The sequence below is a fragment of the Babylonia areolata genome, chromosome 13 (assembly GCF_041734735.1).
Source record: "Babylonia areolata isolate BAREFJ2019XMU chromosome 13, ASM4173473v1, whole genome shotgun sequence".
Lineage (NCBI taxonomy): Eukaryota > Metazoa > Mollusca > Gastropoda > Neogastropoda > Buccinidae > Babylonia > Babylonia areolata.
In genome coordinates this window covers 18,250,281-18,275,944 of record NC_134888.1, presented here as the reverse complement: position 1 = coordinate 18,275,944, position 25,664 = coordinate 18,250,281, and the positions used below count along the sequence as shown (strand labels likewise).

The window sequence follows — 25,664 nt, the reverse complement described above, 5'->3', positions numbered from 1 at the left end:
AGTTCAAGGGTATTAACTCACATGGTTTACAATTTTTTAACTGTGAATTCCGACTGATTCTGTGGATATTTTTATGGCAGTTTGGGGCATAATCCAGTAAGTGATGAGGCGTTCACAAATCTTTCTCTGGATAAATATTTCACGGTCTCCTTCTCCAACTTTCCATCACATGTAATCGTGTATTGTCGATTGAATATAGGATTGAACGGGCAGGTCAACAACTTGAAACAAAATGGCGTCGTTCACGTTCGCGAAGAATATGAGCACGCACTTTGAATGTGTATAAATATGTGTACGCAATTGATTTTTGCCCATGACCTTCAGGGCTCAGCCAATAGATCTGTAAAGTCCACTCGTCGTATTGACTTTAGTTTTTTTCCGAAAAAGACCACTTGGGCGAATGAACATAGTGAAAGCCCTGTACACACAAGCTTTTTATGTTTTGAGTATAATTTCAGAATGTCATGTTTAAGATGAGAAAGATCAGTTTAAAGCAAATTAAGTCCCATAGCATTAATTGCAGATTAATTTCCCTTTTTTACTATCTGCACCAAAACGTTTCCAAAATAAATAAAACTTCCATGCTTAGCAAAAGAAGTTCCTGTTTGAACAAAAAAATGATACTAATGACTGCTCTTGTTGTTGTGTCAGAATATCAGATCAAAGTGCCAAGTTTAGAGAATACAAAAAATATAAATATAACTGTAAATGCAGTTTGCATATAATTTGGCTTCTTTTTTTTTCTTTTTTTTCATCCCAGAGATGCAATATTGTTTTAAACAAGATGACTGGAAAGAACTGAATTTTTCCTATTTTTATGCCTAATTTGGTGTCAACTGACAAAGTATTTGCAGAGAAAATGTCAATGTTAAAGTTTACCATGGACACACAGACGCACACACACACACACACACACACACATACAGACAACCGAACACCGGGTTAAAACATAGACTCACTTTGTTTACACAAGTGAGTCCAAAAAACTGAAGAAGAAATAGATACATAATGCATTGTGACTTCTGCAAGTGATAATATGGATGTGAGGCCACGCCCCCTCAGTCGCCACCCCCCTCCTCTTCACCCCCCTCACACAGTCACTTTATCCAGTTCTCACCAGACTGCATTGGCTGAGTGCCAAGAAAATAGCTCACACTGCTAAAAATTCGGTGACTTCTGTCGTCTGCTAGAGCTGAACAGCCGGCATCACTCACTGATAGTCGAATCTTGGCCACTCTCTTGATTGTTCCCTTTATTTTCTATCAAATCGTCCTATAAATGTTCACCACTGTCTTCTCCTTCGAATTTATGCTTCAGTTCTTTCTGAGCATCAGCTAAAGAAAGTAATCTTTTTTGATTTAGTTCGTCACGATCGCATGTCTTGAGCACAGAGTCAGTCGGACATTTTGTTGAGCGAGCGAGGAGAGGAGCCAGGCAAGACTGCGGCCAGTAACCCAACCAAAACGTTCAAATAAAGGACTGTCTAATGACGCAGATGGTATTTCTAGCTATGAATAGAATCTAGAAAGATTCCCCAACCGAAAGCTACCAGCATTTTTGTCAACGAACTGAATGCAAAGCAGGGAAAAGTCAGAATATTTCGATGACGAGTTATCTCGTCATTGTGGCAGCGAAGCGTACATGCTTTCCATGACGAGTTATCTCGTCATATAGGCAGCCTACGGGTTAAGAAGCTTGTCTGCCAATACAGAGTCCGTGAGGGTCTGGGTTCGAATCCCGCTTTCGCCCTTTCTCCCATGTACTGACGACTTGAAAATTGAACTGAGCGTCTAGTTGGTCGGATGTGATGATAACCCGAGGTTCCGTATGCAGCATGCACTTAGCGCACCGAAAAAGAACCCATGGCAACGACAGAAGAAATCCACTCGGAGAGGTACAAAAATATACATGCATGCACTCAAGGCCTGACTAAGCGCGTTGGGTTATGCTGCTGGTCAGGCATTTACCTAGTAGATGTGGTGTAGCGTATATATGGAAGTGTCCGAAAGCAGTGACGCCTTCCCGAGAGACTGAAACTGAAACTGCTCTGCTCTAACAGAACACCTCAGTGAGACATATCTTGACGAGACAGCCGGATGGATGCAGTGAGCTTTGAATTGTTTTATATGGCAACTACAGAAAGCAAGTCGGTGCTGACAGATAAATTAAGTACTTCACAATGAGTACAGTGACATAGAAGACCAGTGGTTATAACCCTATACAAACATAAATGGTCTGATATATAATTATAGTAGGATCATCAATGATTATTCCAATGCTATCTAGCAGTCCATGCTCAGAACGTGATTCGGTACGAACTCCTGTTTCAACTAAGATATGAACATTGTTGAAAAACACTGAAAAACATCAACAATATTGACGACTATGATGATGACGATGGTGATAATGATGACATATGATCGATAATGATGATGATGTGGTGATGACGGTGATGATGATGATGATGAAGATAGCAAAATTAATGTTCTTTACGCTGTAACTCACAACCCTAAGCACATAATTTACTCAGATGTTACACACGCACACACGCGCGCGCGGGAACGTACAGACGCACGCACACACACACACACACACACACACACAGCACAGTGAGTCTCATTTGCTCAGGACTGAGCAAGTACACAGTGCTGTAAATTTACGTATTGAAGGAAATACAGCAAGACTGAAACTACACCCACCTATCATGAAAGTATCATACTATACCCACCTATCATGAAAGTATCATAACTCCTTTGTCACAAAGGAGTTCGTGCGTATCAATGGGAGGATCGATATTGGTTTACGTCTATGACGAGTTAATTAGGAACACGAAGTAAAATGTCTTACTATCAGCAGTAGCCTAATGGTCTGAATGGGTTAACTCACTCAGTACGGCCAGTCCTCTCTTCTCCTCTACACAGACCCTTCGGATCTCCAGTGGGTGTCTGAATGACCCAACCTTTAGCTTCCGTCGTCAGAATTGTGGTATTCTTTGTCACATTCACGTCTTCAGTATAAGAGCCTTCCGCTTGCAATATTTTGATGATGGTAATTGGGGTGAAACGCTGTTAACGTCGTCTCTTTTGCCGTTCGTATGGAAAGAGTTAAAGAGATCCCATAGCATTTACGGCCACCGAGGAAGGGAATTCATATCCACAGTGTCGAGGGTGTCGACGTAGGAAGGCTGGGCCCAAATCTTCCCCTGTACAAGATCTTCCTCTTCGATCCTGTTCAAGATTATACTGGATATGTCGAAAAGGTTCAAGATTATTTCACGCCTGTGACTTTGATTTACATCATGTAATATTTTCTGCAGCAACACACAGAGAAAATTCCACTTGATGAATGGCCCCGGTTTCACTCTGTAATCTCTCTCTCTCTCTCTCTCTCTCTCTCTCTCTCTCTCTCTCTCTCTCTCTTAGTACTTCTCTCTCTCTCTCTCTCTCTCTCTCTCTCTCTCTCTCTCTCTTAGTTCGTTACGCTTTAAGTACTGTTCACTTTCCAGTGCAGTAGTAGCAGTAGTATTGTTTGTTTGTTTGTTGTTGTTGATATTGTTGTTGTTTCAGTGTTGTTGTTTTTACCAGTTATTGTTGTTGTTGTTTCACTTTAAATGTCTTTTTCATCATCAATTCTCCGTCGTGTGTATCGTTTTCGTCATTGTGTTTATCGATCGTTTGTGACACATCAAAGAGCATGATACAAGGTCAGGTTGTTGTTGCTCAAGTTTTCTTTTCTTTTTTTCTTTTTTTTTCTTTTTAATTTTTTTCTTTTCTTTTCTTCCCCCCATTGAACTTGACGCTGTATTTTGTCTTTTTTCTTGATACTAAAATGTTTAAACCAAATCCTCCCCTTCCGCCGTTTTTCAGTCTCTTCCCCAGCCAAAATCAGGGACATACCCATTTTACGCTTGGTCGGAGTGAGTGGGAATACTCCGCTGGAGAGTTCCACGGCCATCTTGGATCTTGCGCATGCGCACTGATCCGGCTAACTTTTACTCGAAATTCGAGCAGTGCCAAAAGCGACGGATCGACATATTGTACTACGTTTTCCTTTTCATGCGTGCTTCTGTTTAAAATGGAAAAAAGTTTTAATGTTCTCTCGAAATTATGCTTTTTTCCCCTTTTGTCCATTAAAAAGCGTTACACTTTTCACTGACACACACACACACACACACACACACACACACACACACACACACACACACAGCAAACGCAGACGCACACACGCAAGCGCGCGCACTGACAAAAAGAGAGAGGGGGGAGGCAAAGATGTAAATAAAAGTCGCGGAAACAGTTTGTGATTGATTGTAAAGTTTCACATCCACTCCAAACCCCCAACCCCCAAACCCCCACCCAGTTTTGTTGTTGTTGTTGTTGTTGGGCGTTTTTTCGCGCGCGTGTATGTGTCTGTGTGTGTGTGTGTGTGTGTGTGTGTGTGTGTGTGTTTGTGTGTGTGTGTGCCAGTGAAGATATATATTTAAAGTATATACAAAATAATGATCGTGTGTGTGTGTGTGTGTGTGTGTGTGTGTGTGTGTGTGTGTGTGTGTTGGGGGTGTAGGTACTGATGTGTGTGTATGTGTGTGTAGCGTGTGCCATAGTGGGTGGGTGTGTCCCATTTTCTTTATAATGTATGCCACGCCTCTGTCAGTCAAATAATAATGAACCACTCTGTTGCTCCGGCATCAGCTAGTTCGGTTTCCAGATTACACTCAAGTAAAAACAAAAATCTAAATCAGCCCCACCAGAAAATGCATAACAACCTCCTCGGGATCAAGAAAACTGCACCCATAGTGTAAAATGCTGGACTGTGAACAATAATCAACTGAAACTTAAACTGATGATGATAAAATTATCTTTTCAGTCAGTTCCAAAACTTTCTGTCTTTTGCCGTTCGTTTCCGTCGTCCGCACTGAGTTGAATTTGATTAGGCTCCCAAGATATACCTATCCCATTCACAAACAATGCAAGAAACTCAGCATTAAAGCACAGTGCATGTAACTAAACTGAGTTTTTAAAGCTGAGAATCTTTTACGAGCTCAGTTAAACGAATTTGTTAAGTTCGGAGATACTTCACAGACGATTCAATATAAATACTTGTCCTTTCGGCGTTCACTTTCTACTGGCTGTGACATTAGATTACGGCAATTCCTCTCTCTCTCTCTCTCTCTCTCTCTCTCTCTTCGTCTGATACCAATGCGGTGCGCAGCTTCTCCAAATGTCAGTAATTGCCAAGGCATCGCCGTTGACAGCTGGACATCACCGCGGGAAGACTGAGAAGAAGGGATCGCACGATACATACACTTCGAGACTGATGCAAATCCTTTCGAATGGTTTCTTAACCGATTTGCACACTATATATACGGACCTTGGTTATGGAAATCTGTTTTACAAAATATCATAGAAACTTAGGACACACATGTTCAAACGATGTATTTCTACTGAGCCCGGCTCAAACCGCCGGCGACGGCCGTCTTTGTGTGCCGTCAGTGTGCCAGTGTGTGTGTGTGTGTGTGTGTGTGTGTGTGTGTGTGTGTGTGTGTGTGTGTTTTATCTCCAGTTTAACGTCTATTCACTATAAGTGTTTTTAGATGGAAAGGAGTCAAGTAGTGGATAAAGGAAAGGGAGTGCATGTGAATATTAGTGTAAAAAAAAGTGTTCATGATATGTACCAGAGGAAAGGTAGATTATATAAGAAAAAGTCTAAAGAGATTGTGGTGTGTATTGAATGAGATGTCATGGGAGGGAGAATATGTATATGCATATCAACAAGTATTAACCTACAACAATGTAAACACTGATAAATAACAACATTAATTGTAATACATCAAAGGAGGATACAAACTGGACTGGAGGTGTGTGTGTGTGTGTGTGTGTGTGTGTGTGTGTGTGTGTGTGTGTCAGTGTGTGTGTCAGTGTGTGTTTCCGCTGTCACCACTGCACGGTCACTGAGTGGCCGCCGCGGGGACCGGGGGGCGATGCCGTCAGCGGTGGTGTGTGTCACCGGCGGTGATAGTGGGGGTAGGTCACTGAGTGGAAGACTGATGTGTATGCATTATGAGGGTTGATGATTGTATCATAACATTACAAAAAACATTTGCGTTTTAGTCACAGGCCGCCTATTGTTAAATGCGCTTAAAGCGAACTGCAATGACGCCTCCTTGACTGAGACTGCGGCATCAGTGAACCGGGAACTGAACTGAGCTTAAAGTCACAAAGTAAACGCTGTATCATAATTAGTTCAAATTCTATTTCAGCAACATGATCCACATTAACAGTAAATAAAAGCAAACAACCAATTAATCAATCAATCGTTCGAAGCCATGAATCGATCAGTTACTCCATGCCACTCTCCCATCATATCAAGGGAGAAAATCACCTTTATTTTTTTTTCCTTTTTGGACATCAGTTACGTTTCTTGAAATAGCTGACTTTCATGTGGGGGGAAAAATCCTGCACACAGACGTACCTGTATAATTTTGTTTTTTATGTGCAGTGCCAGTTATAAAGTGATTAGATACACGCAGAATGACACCCATGACAAAAGTACCCGCTATATTTCATCAGTTTCGATTGAAAAGACACGTCAGACCTACGTTTGATTGGTGGATAGCGGATACGTCACAAGATGGTGGCATCCATTACAAACTATTCCATGCTGTGTGTTAGGTCTGTGGAAAGTCAGCACAGTCGATGTGTGAAGCTAAAAGAAATCTTTTGTACTTCGTGTTGCTGACGGTAGTGGCTTATTCAGGTAAGTCAGTGGTGCTTAAGCCTTTTTTTCTTCTCCATCAGCAGCAGATTTGTTTTAATTGTTTTTACATGTCAGTCCGTGTGCTACGATGAGTGAAACTGAAAGTTGGTCTCAAACAGGAACATTTTGAAATATTTAAATTATTTTGTCTCTCACTTTCCCTTCTCTCTCTCTCTCTCTCTCTCTCTCTCTCTCTCTCGCTTACATTTATGCTTTTTATCATGTAATATTGTGTAATGTAGACATAATTTAGGGCGGGGACTGGATATGAAACAAAACAGCAGACTGAGCAGTGCCTAAATCTGTTATTCTCTGAAATATACTTTTCTGGTTTTGGTCGTCCTCCACCGCCCCTTACACACACACACACACACACACAGAGAGAGAGAGAGAGAGAGAGAGTCCCATATCTCCTGTGAAATATCTACACAATCTATGGAATTACACCCACAGACATGTTAAGCTCTAAACAGTGCTTCTTGCAAATGAAAAAAAAAAAATCACTTTCAGACTGTACATGCTCGAGTTCCTTGGACACACTCTGGAAAATGCCAGTGGAAAGCATCAGCATTACCAAGTTCCTGAGCATCATATTCCAAGATTACAAGAAGAGGGATTCACACACTGTTTCCATTGCAAGTAAAACCAACATCCAACATAACCATAGAATTTCATTGTCAAAATCTTGAAATTGAAAATGAGGAAATGCTATAAATTCTTTGTCAACCCACTTTATTTTTCCGCCTTCAATCCAGTCACTCAAGAAGCAGCATAATGGTTCTAAATCTGTTTCTACCAACCACTGCAGCAAAATGGTTTTAAATCTGTTTCTACCAACCACTCCGTGTCTCTCCTTTCTGAACTTCCCGACTGGCCTACATTACACTACAGTGAAGGTGAATGAATGTCTTCCATTCGACAACTTCCACAATAGCATATAAACCTCATCCCCATATTCTCAGCCTTCCTGCCAGACCATCAGACTGCAGACTTAAGCTGCAAAAAGAATGATTCTTGCAGCTTTGATATCCGGTCCTGCCTCAGATCAAGGGTGGCCTACTGTATGTAGTTTCATTGGCAAACAATGTTTGCATGTATTTGATATTTGGTACAGCATAAAACAATTATGTCTTTATTCTCTTTTTGCAGTATGTGTCTTCACACTTTTCTATAATTGGTTGAACACTGTCTGAGAAATATCCATGTGTTTTCCAACCCATAATCATATCACACTTTTTGGATACCTTTCACAGAAGGTGCATGATCTCTGGAAGTTAGACCTTTCTCTTGAGACAGATTGGATACTACTTTACTACTTGAAAAGTTTGTGTCTGTTGCCACTTTCTTGTACCCCCTGCCCCCCCCCCCCCCCCCCCCCCCCCCCCCCCCGCCCCCTCCCTCCCCCCGCCCTCTCTCTCTCTCTCTCTCTCTGGTTTATGCACGATTTTGGTGTTTTTTCTTAGCCATAATTATTAATTGACTATGTTCATCTAGTTCTATTTGTGTGTAAATGTAGTAATGTGATTAAAGTATTTTTTTTTGATTGATTGATATGTGTTCCAGAGTCAAACAGAATTCCATCACAATGCATCCAAGGAGAAGGGGAGGTAATCTGGGAGTCCTGCTCCTGGGAATGCAGATGATGAACATGGGTCTGGAAAACATCCCCGCAGTGACCTTGGCCTTGGTGCTGGGTCAGACGGCCATATATCTTGACATGCTTCCACAGTATTTTGGCTCAGCAGCCAGTGTGTGTATGAGTTCGTACCTGGTCTGGCACCGACAAGACTGGAAGCGGCTGTTCTTTTCCCAGTTTTTCCATGCGGATGACATGCATTTATATTTCAACATGGGCTCTCTCTTGCTGAAGGGACGGAGCCTGGAGCGGAGGTTTGGCAGCCCGTACTACTTCTTCATGGTACGTGCGTGATGGGTTTGTTTCATGTATGTTTTTTAAGGAGAAAATGGTAGAATTTTGGGGTGGTTTTTGTTTTAATGATTCTTTACTCTTAACCTGTTCACTGCGGGGGTAACAACTTCTGCTGCAGAGCGTCTGTCATGTAACTTTCAGCGAAAATGGGTATAAATTTACTTCTCCCCAAAAATCTACAGGCTACATTATTTATCAGAAGTATGCAAATCATTTGTTTTTCTGAAAGGAAGTTGACTGTGATGCAGTCAGTCAACAGGTAAAGGCTATTCATATCATAATTAAGGAGTTTCTGAAATTCTTGATAAAAAGAAGTCACTTAGATATGGTTATGAAAAAGAAACCAACCTTACTGTATTCAATATCTCTCTTATTTTTAGATTTGTCTGAAGTTTATAACTTTTTCTGTCCACATAGATAATGCTCTCTACTGATCAGTACCTGCCCAACTTATACTTCATATGTATACCTGTTTGAAGATGTTAAACAGATTCTGCACAATACATACACAGTCAGTGTCATTGCTTTTCTGACAGTTAAAACGGTTAACACTAACAGTTCCATAGCCTTTTATGATGGCCATTAGGGCAGGGAATTCATATCTGCTATGTGTATGGCTGGGCATAGGAAAGTAGTGACCAATCCTCTCCTTCAGCCGTGATATTACTATTAGTATTAACCTTCCCTGACCAAAGTCAGGTACCCATTCACACTTGGGTGGAGTGAGGAAAACTGGAGTAAAGTGCCTTTTCCTAAGGACGCAACGCCGTGCTGAAACGGGGCTTCGAACCCTGATCAGTGGTGAACACGAGTCCAACACCTGATCAAACCTGCCACGGCGCCTCCTCATACTTTTCTACCAAGCTGAATTCATTTTCTTTGTTGTCCAGGTGGCAGTGTTCACAGGGCTTACTGGGGTGGCCTATGTGGCCATCAATGTGATACTCGAGGAGCGTCTGCACGACCACTTCTACGCCACTCAGTGTGCCGTGGGGTTTTCAGGTAAGAAAGTGTTGGAAAGAGAGTGATCTGGAGCAGTAGCGATCGACCGTGTTTGAGCTGCTGTTTTGTTTACCTGTGCTGGGTACTGATGCTGAGAAATGTGTTGCCAGGAGGTTGTACTGGTGTTTGTGTTTTCCAATGTAATGGTATATCAGTGTCAGTGTATATTACTGTAAAGTTTTGTAAAGACGTGTAAAGTCTGCATATTACAGACTGTAGAAAAAAATAAAGGACGACTTAAGTTCATAACCCTTTTTTTTTTTTAAGCAGGTATGTTTGCATAGAATGTTCAAAAAAGAAAAAAAAAAGATGTGATATAAGTTATTCTGGCTGCATGTGGTCTGCTACTGGCCTCTTATTGAATGCACAAACTGACGTTTCAGGAACACATGCTCCTTTAACAGCTTGAAAAAAAAAGTGTGTTTGAAAGATCAGTGTTTTACTTTTAGTCGAAAATTGCAACAACAACAAAATCAGTGGTTTATAAACAATAGCTGTGTTTTTTCTTTGTGAAAACTGTAAGTGCATGTGCAAGAATGTTCCTCTGCTCATGATTGTTGCTCCTTACGTTGGCTGCACACACAGTTGATTGCTTGAAATTCAGCAGCATTTCACCATGCCCTCAAAAGAAAACTGCAGGTTTCTCAAGTGGTTTTTAACTTTTTGTGAACTGTGTATCAGGTATGGTGTGTTCATTCAGTCTTGCTCCCAGAGAATGCCTATTTTCAAACTGCAGTCCAGTTATAGGTATTTGATGTGTGTGAGTGTGAATTTAATCTGCCACTCTCCTTTGAATTATTCTTACTTCCTTGTGAAGCACTTCAGCTTCATCCCCATAACCACCTAGTCATCTGTTTATCTGTTTATTTTATTAATCACAGCCACACAGTGGCTGGTTACTCATACACACCCACATGCACACGCATGCACACACACATACACGCAATCGTTTTATTGAAAACATTGTAGATACTTCTTTATACCTACTTAACAATGGCGAAATAACATGGATACCAGACGATCCAAGTCATAGAGCAACTGCCATAGATCTCACTTTAATCTCACCAGATCTGGCACCAGTATGTGACTGGAATACACTGGCTGACACTCTTAATAGTGATCATTTGCCTGTTATAATAAGACTTGAATCTAAAATGCCTCAGAACTGGGATAAATTCACAAGTTTACTTTCATGTTTCAAATTAGCAACATAAACGATACAGATACAGACGTCAACAGTTTATATTTGACATTTACAAATGTAGTCATCACCACTGCAAATGAATCTATACACAAGTACAAATCAGTTAAAGATCATAAGCACTCAGGTAATATCTGGTAGAATGAGGCTTGTGAAGCAGCAAAGAAAGAAAAGAAGTCAAAATTCAAAATGGAATATATTTACCACAATGCCCAATTAAACTGGACCATACAGATCTACCTTCAAATATTGAAAAGGCAGAGGTTTTTGCTGACATGTTTGGTAATCATAGTAGAAACACTGGTTTGTCAGAAGAAAATAGAAAGTTCAGAGAAAGCCAAGAGAAAAATGAAATATACCAAGATTCAGAGAGCGTAAATCACCTATACATAAATAGTGAAATAACACCAGATGAAATAAAGGAATGTCTCTCAAATCTCGGCAGCAAAAAACATCAGTTGGTTTAGACGGAATTTCAAGCGAAATGTTGAGACATTTGTCTGGAAATTTGACTGACTTCTTACACTTAATTTTAAAGAAATGCTGGTCTGATGGTGACATTCCTCTTGTAATGGAAACAATCAATTGTTGTCCCAATACACAAACAGGGCAAACACAGAACAGATAAAAACAGTTATCAACCAATTGCCTTAACATCACATGTATGCAAACTAATGGAAAAAATTGTTCTAAAAAGACTTGTTCATTATTGTGAGAAGCATAGTGTAATTCTTATAAATCAAGCGGGCTTTACAAAAGGTAGATCCTCCACAGAACATCTAGTCAAACTGACTACACAGGTAAAGTAACAGTTTGCAAGGCGAAAAAACATACTAGCGACTTTTTTTTATGTGAAAAAAGCATATGACCAAGTGTGGCGTGCTCGACTTTTATATAAACTGAAAAATATCAGTATCACAGGCAACATGTATGATTATATTAGAAGTTTTTTTTATCAGATAGATTTATACAAGTAAGAATAGGAAATACCTACTCAAACCCCAGACAGTTACATATGGGGTTACCACAAGGATCAGTAATTTCGCCGATTTTATTCAATATATTATTAGCAGATCTACCTAACAAGCTAGCTAAAGATACAGTCTTGGTTCGATTTGCTGATGACATTTGTTTATGGATGAAGGTGATAATGAAAAATAAAACGCCTACTAGGACATTGAATTACATAAAGAAAATATACCAGTGAGAACTTGATAAAATCAGCAACTTTATGACAGAAAATGGTTTATCATTGTCCTTAGAAAAAATAAATATGATGCTATTTCATACAGGATCAGACCCAGAAAAGCTCCCCGTGTTTGCAATAAAGGGTTCTATCATCAGATATACACAATCTGTTAAATTTTGGGGAGTCTATCTTTCTTCAAAGCTTTCATGGAATTATCATATTGACTATATACTAAACAAAGCAAGAAAAGGTCTAAATTTCCTTAAAATAATTTGTGAACAGCACTGGGGGCAACCTCTCTCGTACGTTCATGCTTGACATATGCTCAAGAGGTATTTTTCAGTGCTCCACTGCATTTGTTAAAGAAGCTGCAAAGCATTGATTGTAAGGCTTATAAACTCGCTGTAGGTGTGCCCATTCTTACATCAAATTTAGGGACCTACAGAGAAGCAGGTGTTTTATCTCTTGATGAACAAAGGAAAGCTTCAGCCGTGAAATTCGTTATCAAATCTTTCGCATATGAAACCTTTTCAAAAGAAGAAGCTAATGTGAGTTCACAAAAAAGATTTTGCTAAAAGAGCTAAGACGATACAGTCTATGACATCCATTAATACATTTGCACCAGATATCATTAGTGCTACGGAATCAAAAGACAAGCAAATTGCAAAAATACCTACTTTTTCACCAGTCCCTGAATGGGAGCAGTGTAGAGCTACCTTTGACATGGATTATACAGATTTATCCAAGAACCAGTCACCATTTTTATTAAAACCTGAAGTGCTCTCCAATATAGAAAATCAATATTCTAATTATCTAAAAACATACACAGACGGATCTGTTCTAGAAGATGGTAATTCAGGAGCGGCTTTTGTAACTCCTTCATTTAGAATAGAAAAATTATACTATATTGGTAGACAATATTCCATTTTCACAGCTGAACTTATAGCCATACTTATGGCCTTAAATTATATATCAGACATTCCAAAAACTGTCAGTGAAATTTTATAATGTGTAGACTCGAAGTCTGTATTACAAGCTATAGAATCTCCAAATTCAAAGAAGTGAATTGAGATGACAATGGAAATAAAACATATTATCCACCAACTGACAAAACAGGGCATTAGAATAACTTTCTGTTGGGTACCTTCGCACTGTGGAATATCTTCAAATGAGTGGGTAGACCAAGCAGCAAGAAGAGCAGCACGTAATTTCGAAGGCGCAATACAACTTGACATCCAGTTAGATCTACATGAATACATTAGTTGTATAGAAAATGTATCTAGAAATCAATTTAAGAAATTACGTATAGATTCAAATAATCAATATTACCAATGTTGTGTAAACACAAAGAATGCAGCTAATCCCAAACATTTTCTAAATTTGACACCAGCAGCACATTCAAGACAAATTACAAGTCTAATGTATAGAATTCGTTTAAATGCCTTTTGTACAAAATTTTCTAAAAGTATAAAATGTATATGCGGTAAGCAAATAAATGTAAGTCATCTACTCATTCATTGTCTGAGCATAAGACAGTTAATTCCTAAAGATGTAGTTGATGGCTTTTCTTCCAATATTTCATTAGCCACTGAAAAGATTTTGAATGATTATTCATTGCTTAGAATGTTTTCGAAAATTTTAAACTCCAGTCCAGTTGGTATCGTCCTTTGATGTGTTATAATTAATGTTGTTATTTTTATTTACATTGTTGTAGGTTAATACTTGTTGATATGCATATACATATTCTCCTTCCCATGATGGCTCATTCAATACACACCACAATCTCTTTAGACATTTTCTTATAATATACTTTTCCTCTGATACATAACATGAATACTTTTTTACACTAATATTCACATGCATTCCCTTTCCTTTATCCACTTCTTTACTCCTTTCCATCTAAAAACACTTATACAGTTATAGTGAATAGACGTTAAACTGAAGATAAAACTGAAGATAAAACACATACACGCACATTCACACATGCGTAACGTGTACACATACATTATACGTACATGTATGTATAGTCAAACATACCACACATATACAGGACTGTTCACTGTTTGGATGGACATGCCCACGACCAATGCAAAAGCTGAGAGAAAAGATGATTTTGAGGACAGAGAGAGAGAGAGAGTGTGTTAGAGGTTGTCAGTGAGTCTGTTTCAAGACTTTTGGGTTTGAAAAGACATCATTATGTGATATAATCCTACAGCACATGTCTGCTGCGTTTGTTCAGGGGTGCTGTTTGCACTGAAGGTGGTGACGACACACTACACCCCAGTGGGTCTCCACTATCTCCTGGGCTTTATCCCCGTGCCTTCACGCATGATCTACTGGGCCGAACTGCTGCTTATCCAGATGATCACGCCCAATGCATCCTTCACAGGTCGGTGGTCAGCACAATGGGGTCTTCTGATTCTTGTCTGTCTTCTTCTTCTTCTTCATCATCTTTGTCTTCTTCATCTTCTTTTTCTTCTTCTTCTTCTTCTTCTTGCATTCATTGGCTGCAATACTTCCCATGTTCACTTGTATACTGTCCAAGTGGGATTTGACTAATATGACTGTTTTTGCCCCAACCATGGAGGCAGTCATGCCCCCATTTTCAGGTGTGACTTGCCAGGTATGTTCTTGTTTTTATAACCCACCAAATGTTGATACAGATTATGGGATCTTTATTGTGGATATTTGATCTTACACATGTATATACACATAAAGGTGGTTCAGGTAGTAGCAGGTCAACACATGTATTGACCTAGCAGATTGGAAAAATTCTCCACCCTTAACCCACCTTGTGTGTCGAAAAATCCCTGTTTAATTCTGTGTTTGTGTTGAAGGGGTCTTCTAATTCTGTGTTTATGTTGAAGGGGTCTTCTAATTCTGTGTTTGTGTTGAAGGGGTCTTCTAATTCTGTTTATGGGGTCTTCTAATTCTGTGTTTGTGTTGAAGGGGTCTTCTAATTCTGTTTATGGGGTCTTCTAATTCTGTGTTTGTGTTGAAGGGGTCTTCTAATTCTGTTTATGGGGTCTTCTAATTCTGTGTTTGTGTTGAAGGGGTCTTCAAATTCTGTTTATGGGGTCTTCTAATTCTGTGTTTATGTTGAAGGGGTCTTCTAATTCTGTTTATGGGGTCTTCTAATTCTGTGTTTGTGTTGAAGGGGTCTTCAAATTCTGTTTATGGGGTCTTCTAATTCTGTGTTTATATAAGCCTGTAGTAATGGGGTCCCCTGTTTCTGTGTTTATGTCAGGATACCTTCAGTGGGGTCCTTTGATTTTGTGTTTGTGTCAGGCCAGCATTGATGATGTCATCAAGATTTGTGCTTAAGTTAGGCTTTTAATAATGGGGTCTTCTAATTCTGTGTTGACTATGCTAGGCAAGGCTGCCTTTAACAGTGTCTTCTATGTTCTAATTCTGTGTTTGTCAGCTGCCTTTAATGGGGTACTCTTAATCTGGGTTTATGTCAGGCTGCCTCTAATGGTGTCCTCTAATTCCGTTTTCATGTTTGGCCTGCATTAATTAGGTCATCTTATTTTATGTGTATGCCGGGCTGCTTTGAATATGGGTCCTCTAATTTTGTGTTTTCTTGTGGTGGACGTGTGCAGGTCATTTGGCTGGTATTCTGGTCGGTCTGTTGTACATCAAAGGACCTCTAAAGCCGCTGATGGATGGTTTGATTCGCCCGGCCTCAGGTAACATTGTTGAAGTTCCGGCATCTTTACATATCAGTGTATCATGTGCCAGTATTTGAGATCAGCTGCAAGGTGTCATTCAAAAATCAGTATGTTGAAGAGCATACATGATATTTACCACTGTGTTGTAGGGCCGATCTGAAGTAACGTCTTGTTTCTTTTTTGTTTTTTTATCTGCTGTACAGATTGGAAGTTCTTACTCTTAGTCTACATTACCAGGTATCCTTACATGCCATGGTGAAATAGTATCTGAGAAAGTGGAACTTTGCTGTGAGATTTTTAATGCTGTATGTGCTTGAATGTGTTTGTATGACTTTATGCCATATTAGTACTATATGATTTTTTTTTTCTTTTTTATAAAGTGTTACTGTGTCTATGCATGCAGGTGTTTTCTTTCTTGCATAAGATCCTGTTGAGTGGATCATTTGTCTCAAGAGTTTGTTTTGTTTTTCATTTTAAGTTTGATGATACGTTAGTGAAACGTGTGTGTGTGTGTTGTCATATTATTATTATTATCATCATCATCATCATCATCATCATTATTCTTATTGTTATGTAATCATTATTATTATTATTATTATTATTATTGCATTAGTGAAATGTGTGTGTGTGTTGTCATGTTATTATTGTTATTATTATTATTATTATTATCATCATCATCATCATTATCATTATTCTTATTGTTATACAATCTTTTGTTGTTGTTGTTGTTGTTATGATTATTATGATGATGATTATTATTATGATTATGATTATTACTAATATTTATATGACACTTATCTTCAGTCAGACACCAAAGTGCTTTACAGTCATTTGCACGCTAGGTTGCCTACCTTGGAAGAGCTAATTGATGGCTGTCTTTTGGCGCTTATCATTAATTTCCTGTGTCATTTAGTTAGGCTGTGGGTTCTTTTACATGCACTAAATGCATACTGCACATGGGGACCCAGTTTATCATCCAAACGACTAATGAATATGCAGCAGTGGTGAGTGTGTAACAGACCCATGAACATGCCTTCTTCAGCATTGACAAGTGTGTAACAAACACCTGAACATGCCTTCGTCAGCATTGACAGGTGTGTAACAAACACTTGAACGTGCCTTCTTCAGCATTGACGAGTGTGTAACAAACACTTGAACATGCCTTCTTCAGCATTGACGAGTGTGTAACAAACACTTGAACATGCCTTCTTCAGCATTGACAAGTGTGTAACAAACATTTGAACATGCCTTCTTCAGCATTGACGAGTGTGTAACAAACACTTGAACATGTCTTCTTCAGCATTGACGAGTGTGTAACAAACACTTGAACGTGCCTTCTTCAGCATTGACAAGTGTGTAACAAACATTTGAACATGCCTTCTTCAGTATTGACGAGTGTGTAACAAACACTTGAACATGTCTTCTTCAGCATTGACAAGTGTGTAACAAACACTTGAACATGTCTTCTTCAGCATTGACAAGTGTGTAACAAACACTTGAACATGTCTTCTTCAGCATTGACGAGTGTGTAACAGACCCTTGAACATGCATTCTTCAGCATTGACAAGTGTGTATTAAACACCTGAACATGCATCCTTCAGCATTGACGAGTGTGTATTAAACACCTGAACATGCATCCTTCAGCATTGACGAGTGTGTAATAAATACTTGAACATGCTTTCTTCAGCAGTGATGAGTTTGTAGTTTAACTATCACTTGAACATGAGTGTGTAGTTTAACTAACACTTGAACATGCCATCTTCAGCAGTGACAAATGTATAACCAACACCTTGATACGTCTTCTTCAGCGTCCCAGTTCACAGGAGGCGGGCGGAGCTCTGGCTACAGACAAAGAGGCTGGTATTCCTCCACAGGTACCTCAGCGAACAGTGGGCACTACCCTGACAGTTCATGGAGGGGGTACAACCAGTACACAGGGGGTATGTCGGAGGAGCAGCAGTACAGACGGGCGATGGAGGAGAGCCGGCAGCAAAGTGCCAGACCTCCCATGCCCCAGCCGTCGGCGCCCCCAGGGACAGGTGAGTCCTCCTCCACATAGGAGGGAGTGTGTGCTTCAGTTTCAGTTGTTGTTTTTTTAGCTTCTCAAGGAGGCATGTAAAGCTTTCTGACTGTTCCATATATGTGTGTGTGTCTGTGTGTATATATGTATGATCTCTCTCTCTCCAGTGTGTTTATATTATGTTTGTATGTCTCACACCGAATAAAGTATAAGATCAGCACTCTATGTTATAGATGTAGTCACAGATGTGCCCCTTCCTATCTCTGTGGCTGCCTTCACCTCTACACTCCATCTTGCTCACTACGATCGGCTTCGGATCCACTCTGTTTACGCATACCCAGATTCAGACACTCGACTGTTGGCCGCCGTTCTTTCTCTGTCTCTGGACCTTGCAGTTGGAATGAACTTCCTCTTTCGCTTCGTCAAGTCTCCACACTCAGCTCTTTCGAGTCTGGCCTTAAAGCCCACCTCTTCCCAAAATAACCTCCCTTCTCTGCCTCTTCCTTGTCTTCAGTTTCTCCAGTTTTAGAGTTATGCATGCATGTGAATGACTGGTGCGAAAGCGTTTTGATTTGTCTCAGCACAAGATTCAGCGCTATATAAATACCATTATTATTATTTTTATTATGTATGATCTTTCTCTTTCTCTTCCTCTTTCTTTCTTCTCCTTTGGTCGCCAGTGTGTGATTGGACTGTACCCCCTGACTCCCTGCCCCATGACCATCGCCATCCACCCCTACATTTGACACCCATGTTTTGCCGAACATTGTTGTGTGCTTTAGTATAGTTCCCCCTACCCCTCATCCCCACTAGAATGAATGGCCTAGTCCTTAAAGAATTTGAATCCTCTCTCTGTTACTTGGACCTTATATCCGTCTATTTATCTATATATCTATCTGTGTGTGTGTGTGTGTGCAATTTGTTGAAAGCAGGGAGGAGAGAGTGTGTTTGAAAGTGGAGAAATTCATTTAAAAAAAAAAAAAAAGGAAAGATTACAAGATAATATGATCACTGCTTTTTTCTGTTTTTATCACCAATTTCATTGTTTTGGTTGTTGTTTGCATTTCAGTTTTTGGTGTCTAGTACCGATGTTGTTACTTTATATCCTCTATACCAAACAGGGGTCAAAGGATGAAATATTCTTGATTCTTGTGTGTGTGTGTGTGTGTGTGTCCATGTGAGCAAGTGGGGAGATGGAAGAAATAATGTGGAGGTCAACAGAAAGGAAAAGAAAGCATTTTTTTATGCCAGTCATTAACTCCTTTGCTGTTCTGTCTTGTTGATTTTTCAGGATTATACCCTGATCTGGATGACCTGAGACAAAGAAAAGCAAACCGTTTCCAGTGAAGTGTTGCTTCTGTTCGTGTGTGTGTGTGTGTGTGCAGGTAGTCAGTGTGAGTATGTATGTGTGTGTGTGTATATATACATGTGCATTGGTGGGGGTCAGTGGGAGAGGCAGGGTGTGTAAGTGTATGCAAATACTATTTGTGTGTGCTGACAGTTTGATTACTGTTGCTTATAAGCTGCATGTGGGCATGCATGGTTTTGTTTTTATCTCTGTGTAAGTGTGTGGGTGGGTGTGCGCTTAAATGGATGGATTTAGTCATGTTCCTTTTCCATTACTGTAATCTTGTGAAGGGCATAGAGCTCAAAACTTAGAGGACACAGGGTAAAGGTTGCATTACTGCCATAGGAGGCCACTGGGGTTCATGTGATGGTACCGGCTGCTACAGTGCTGGAACCTCAGCATGGCACTAGAGCAAGCAGAAGCAAAGTTAGAACTGACACATTGTTTTCCATGGCACTAGTCTAGACCAAGCAGTGGCAAAGCTAGAGCTGACACATTACCTTAGTGTTCCATGTCACTAAAGGCAAAGATAGAGCCGACACGTTATGCTTGTGTTCCATTTCACTAAAGTCAAAACTAGAGCTGACACATTACATTTGTGTTCCATGTCACTGGAGGCAAAGCTAGAATGGACACATTATATTTGTGTTCCATGTCGATAGAAGCAAAGCTAGAGCTGACACATTATATGTGTTTCATGTCACTAGAGTCAAAGCTAGAGCTGGAGCAAGCACAGGCAAAGCTAGAGATGACACATAATGTTCGTGTTCCATGTCATAAGAGTAAGCAGAGGCAAAGTTAAGAGCCAACACATTACGTTTGTGTTCCATGATGCTGGAGCAAGCAGAGATAAAACTAGAGCTGACACATACTGACATAAATTCTGTGAACATTAAGTTCAGGAGTGTGTCCAGTTTTTTCTTCACATTGAAAAATTTTCAAATTATAGATCATGCAAAATTGTACTGGTCAGGTTAAATCTTGGATGGCTACGCATAATTTAAAATCATATCTGCCAAAGCAGCTACATGTCATCTGAGCTTCATTTGTCACTGCATCTTCAGAAACACAAACCAGTTAACAGCTGTTTTGGCAAAGTGGCTAGTGTTGCAGGCTGACGACTGGGAAGACGCTGGTTTGAGCCCCATCAGGTTTTTTCAGCCCATGGTTGGCACTAGAACAGAGTTTACTGTGGGCTCAGATGGGAAGATTGGGACCATGCAGTCAAGGTTAGGATCATCCATTCTAGTGTTCACATCTCTAGCAGTGTTGCTCAGCTCAAAACAGATGTCTGCATGGTTCAAGTATTCTTGTGGGGCGTTTTGGAAGGAGGAGGATTTTCTAGAAGGCATTTGCTCCCAGCTGGCAGGTGAAATATCAGGGGCGCCTCAGGGTAGTGCAGTAGAACCCTTACTCTCCACTCCAATGCAAGCTGTTCGCAAAGGACTGCTGCCTACTAATGATGTTCAAGTTACTGTAATCTGAGAATACTTATGGCAAAAAAGGGATAAAGTGTGATATAACGATTTTGTGACTTTATTTGTATTGCATGTGTGTGGATGTGTGAAAATGTAAGCATCTAGACAAGAATGTGAGGATGGATAAAGCTGTGGCATTTTGATGATTCTGTAACATGTATAACTGACCTTTTCTGTGTTGAGAATTTGATGGGAAGCTTGCGAAAAATAAACCTTGTAAATTATTGTGTGTAAATAAAACAATGTCACTGGTAATTCTGTTGTCCAGTATGTTTCCAGAAAACATAATAGTTGAAATGAAAAACGTTAAATGTAGATATATGGTGGACTTGTTCTCGAAGACACACTGTCCTGTTCATCAAATTAGAAAGACAGCAATTTTCTCAGGTTTTTTTCCTTTTCATCTCCTCAAAATAATGTGAAATGGCCAATGATTATCGATAAAAATTAACTTGTAGATCATATCAAACAGCTTGATTTGAATGCGTCTTTGGAACGTCAACTGACTTGGCACCCTACCAGGTTTTATACATGCTCAGGCTTTAATGTGTGTTTTGTGTGTGTGTGTGTTGTAATTTTTTTTTTTTTAATTTTTGTTTTTACATCCCCCAAATAGTTTAGAAGGTAGCCACTTAGTGTACAGTGATCATAGCTTTGTAATTTCTTTCTCCAGACTATTAAACACCTATTTGGAACTAACTAGCTTTTTTTTTTTTTTAGCATTTTTTCCTTCTTTTTTTAGCATTTTTAGGAGTTATCAATATTTTTGTTTGTATGGCATGTTCAAATGCATTGTGAAAGGGTACAAGAACTGTTAACAGTGTTTACAATAATCAGTAATGGCATTCTGAAAGTTGACAACAAAAAATAAAAATAAAAAATCATACCTTAAACATTCCAATGTTCTGTGTTCTGAAAGTTTTGGCAAAGGACTATGGAAGTTTGTAACTGATTCTGCAAATAACTGGTCACAGATGTTCCAGTGCAAGTGCACTGACAGATGTTCAGAGTTAAAAATAAATTACCAAACCAGAATTCCATCAGTCATTCTGACTGCAAGATAGAATGCAAGTCTTGGTTGCTGTTGTAAATTCCCTCACAGAAGAACACCATCAATAATCATCAAAGTTTATTTCACTTTGTACATCAACAGACGAACACATGTCCAGATTACGAATGTTGAAATACACAAATACAAACCCCACCCCCAACCCCTAATAATACCCCACACTACCTACACCTCTTCTCATGCCTAATCTTTTTAAATCCAATGGTAACCTATTCAGGGATGAAGACTGATGTTCTGATTTTCAATTACCCTAACACAAGACATAATCAGACCAATCTTGGAAAACCCACAAATTCAGAAGAGAAAATAAAAGTCCATCCAACAGCTGTATACACAAAGAAAGTGAATGTTTCAAGTCATCAGTTCGGTTGTGAAATGAACCTTCAACCACCACTTTCATGCATTTTTTCTTCTTCGGTGCACAATACCTATCTGGACTCGGGTAGTGATGTAATGTGAAAGGTATACTCAGTACACACTGTTCCCCAAACCGTAACATACAGGACAACTCAAAGAAGAAAAGAAAACGGCAAACACCTCAGGTTCAACAATAATACATACACATCACACACCACAGCAGCCGCTTCATAACACAGTCAAGTCAATGTCCTTCTGCATGCTACACTGCAAATCTCACACACAGCTTTGTTCACTTGAACAGGACAAACCACACATCGCTTCATCACCTGCCGTCTTGGAAAGATTTCATTCTGTACAAATTCAAAAACATGTTTTAAGGGAGATACAACTTCTGATCCTTTGCAAAGAACACTCCATGACGCTACATCACTCCAAAAACATGTGTCAAGCGTTCATTCTTAATTTTCTTTCACAGAATTCCACAGAAATGATAAAGCTGAAGAAGACTCCCAGACAAGCATCAAACTCGTTAAGCCCTGTGTTACAGTACTCTTGCATGACATGAGTCCTTGTGTAATCATTCCGTACACCTTCAGAAGGATTCTTTTCCAAAAGTCCCTTATAGCATAATAGAATACATTCACAATTATCCTTTTTCAAAAGTCCCTCAGAAATGTAGTATACATTCAGAATGGTTCTTTTCCCTTTGAAATGTAGATGCAATCTGAATGATTCATTTCCACTGTCCTTTTGAAATGTAGCATACATTCAGAACGATTCTTTTCCAAAAGTCCTTTACACATAAGTAGTATATACATTCATAATGATTCCTTGTCAGAAGTCCCTCAAAACACAGTCAACATTCAGAATGATTCTTTTTGAAAAGTCCCTTAGAAATTCAGATACATTCAGGAGGATTTCTTTTTCTTTTGTCACTTAGAAATATAGATAGGTTCTGAAGGAATCTTTTGTGCTGAGAAGTAACACATGGCTACAATACTGTTTGGTGGTCAGGATGGAAACGTTTGTACTACTACCAGCAGTATCAGCTTGTGCAGCTAACACATTCTCCAGCCTAGGCAGAAGTGGTGGGTCAACCGTCTCAGAAATGTCAGGAAACAAAACTGACAGCATCCGCTTCAGGCATTCTTGTGCAAGAACGATTTATGCAAAAAATAAAACACTCAAAACAGCACAGAACTACAGAACATGTGAAAAAATGTCATGCACAGGTAGGTACCTCATAACGAAGGAAGAAATCTTTGCAAGGCAATGAAAGCCCAGTAGCACATAGCGATACAATCACATCAACACCACTACCACACATGATCTCTCCCTCTCTCTTTTCTTTTCATACACACACACACTCTCACTCAGTATTACACCATTCCACGTAATAAAATTACAACACTTTTAAAGCATGCTTTTCTGGAATGCAAAACATACTTCTATTTAACCACCTTCTTTTTTCTTTCTTTTTTTCTCTTTTTTTTTGAACAGCACCAGCCATACCTTTATTGCAGTCACACGAGATTTTAATCGGAAAAAAAAAAAATGTGTGTCACTTGCATTTCTCTGATTCCATTTTGCTCCAAAGAACTTCACTCCTGTCCACACACTATGGGGAAAAAAACCCATTTATACTCAAATGTGCTGATAAGTAATTCATGTAGTCTCCATTTACATAACACTTCTCAAAGCTAACAGACACACACACACATGCACACAATCCACCAAACTTGTGCAGTTTTTGTTTTGGTTTGCTCTTCACCCTTTCATCAAATCCTTTAAAGTTATGCAACACAAGCATATGTCCAAAAACAGTCCAGAAGCACTTGCAAAAATTGATAAAAAGATTTTAAGGGTCGGGCGGGTGGAGGAAGGAAAAAAAAAATCCAGGCAAGGACAATACACAGCAGGGGTTGGGGGAGGGGTGTGTGTGTGTGGGGGGGGGGAGAGAAAAAAAAAAAGCAAGGACAATACAGCTTTAAAGATTTGGCACATATGAAGACATCCTCAGTTTTGTTAACAAAAGTTTGAACAAATATCAACCAGAGTGCTTTACACAATAAGGAATAATTAATTGTCCAGCACAGTCATACAAAACAAAATGTTAGCAGAGGTATTTCAAAATCATGTCTTCACATGAACAGAAGAGGAACAACATGGCTCTCAAAACTGCAGAATTCTGTTCGCAGCTGAATGTGCAGGATTTTACACACGATATAAAATTGACAATATCTGGAAGCAGCATACTGTGTACATTCAGGGTCAGAATGATTTGACCTGGTGATACTAGTGGTGCTCTCCCAGTGGAGATCACAGTGTAGCACCACCCTTTGTTTGTGTGTGTGTGTGTGTGTGTGTGCATGTAAAAAAAATAAATAAACAAAATAAAAAGCAATCAACATGGTTATCCCATGGATAATCCATTGTTGCCAAGGGTACTTTTACAAACGCTTCCAGGGCACGCTTCCCAAAGGGCCTGCTTCCTCCTCTCATACGGAAGACTCGCTCAAAGACCATCACTCACTGTGGACTGTAAGGAGGGGGAAAGGGAAGAAACAAAAAAAGGGGCCTGCTTCCTCTCATACAAACGACTAGCTCCCAGACTTACAATCACACTGAACTGTGAGGAAATGGGAAGGGATAAAAAGTGTCACTGCCCAGGATGGTACTTGAGCCTTGAACCTCATTTCCGCATTGCCCAGGCGGACCGCTCGGTACTACAAACCCCTGGTGGCTCCACTATACAAACAGTTACCATGTTGAAACTCCAGCTGGGTCTCACACTTCAGGGAAGAAATGTTGAGTGATGGGGGTGGGGAGGATGGGGTCAGGAGGGGGGGCATGAAGAGGAACTGTCCTGACCTCCTTCAGCATCCTGCAGTCATGAACTCCATGTCCAGGAATCGTTCTTCACAGCTCTGCTTAATAAAACACAGAGAATACCAAAGACTGTCTTTTTCTTTTCTTTTTAAAGACAGTTTCTGTTTCAAAGCGGTGTCAAAGTATGCAGACTGATCTATACACAATACACCACATCTGCTCTACAGAAATAAAACACACAAAAAAAGAAGAAAACGAGGAGTAGATGCTTTGCCTTCATAAAAACCATACACACTGGGCAGGGTCTTGAGAGCTCTCCACAGGTGTGTATAAAACAGTCCTAAAACCAAATCAATCAAATAAAGAAATAAGTAAAACATTAAATAAAAATGAAACATACTCAGAAGACGTTGAAGAAACATGCACATAGATACATACAGTACTCTCTCATCTACACAACCAGGCAACAAACAAAAAAAGAAGATATGTGCAAAATGGGAATGAGGACTGAACAGAGATCTCTCTCTTTACTATCAACACCTTTGCTCTGAGATTTTCCCCAGTCGTTTTTAAAAAATGCCCAACAACCAATGCCTGCAAATCTTCCAGCCCTACGTGGACAATCCAGATACTGATAAATCTGTGAACATCAGACTAAAGACAGATGAAGGAGCATGGGAAAACACCATGGCCACACTGGTATACTGGTCAGGCATCTGCTTGGCAGATGTGGTGTGGCGTGTATGGATCTGACCAAACGCAGTGACGCCTCCTTGAGCTACTAATACACCACAAAAGTGAATTTTCACATCAT

At 39.7% G+C, this 25,664-nt stretch overlaps 1 protein-coding gene across 1 annotated transcript; it reads left to right on the top strand.

Annotated features, from left to right (window-relative positions):
- Positions 1 to 6,594: 6,594 nt before the first annotated feature.
- Positions 6,595 to 21,280, top strand: LOC143288866 (rhomboid-related protein 4-like). Its single transcript, XM_076597517.1, has 7 exons — positions 6,595 to 6,753; positions 8,317 to 8,671; positions 9,574 to 9,685; positions 14,315 to 14,464; positions 15,678 to 15,764; positions 17,555 to 17,785; positions 19,058 to 21,280. Exons 2-7 carry the CDS (start codon positions 8,339 to 8,341, stop codon positions 19,111 to 19,113), a joined length of 969 nt encoding a protein of 322 aa, XP_076453632.1. The 5' UTR covers positions 6,595 to 6,753; positions 8,317 to 8,338; the 3' UTR covers positions 19,114 to 21,280.
- Positions 21,281 to 25,664: the final 4,384 nt, after the last annotated feature.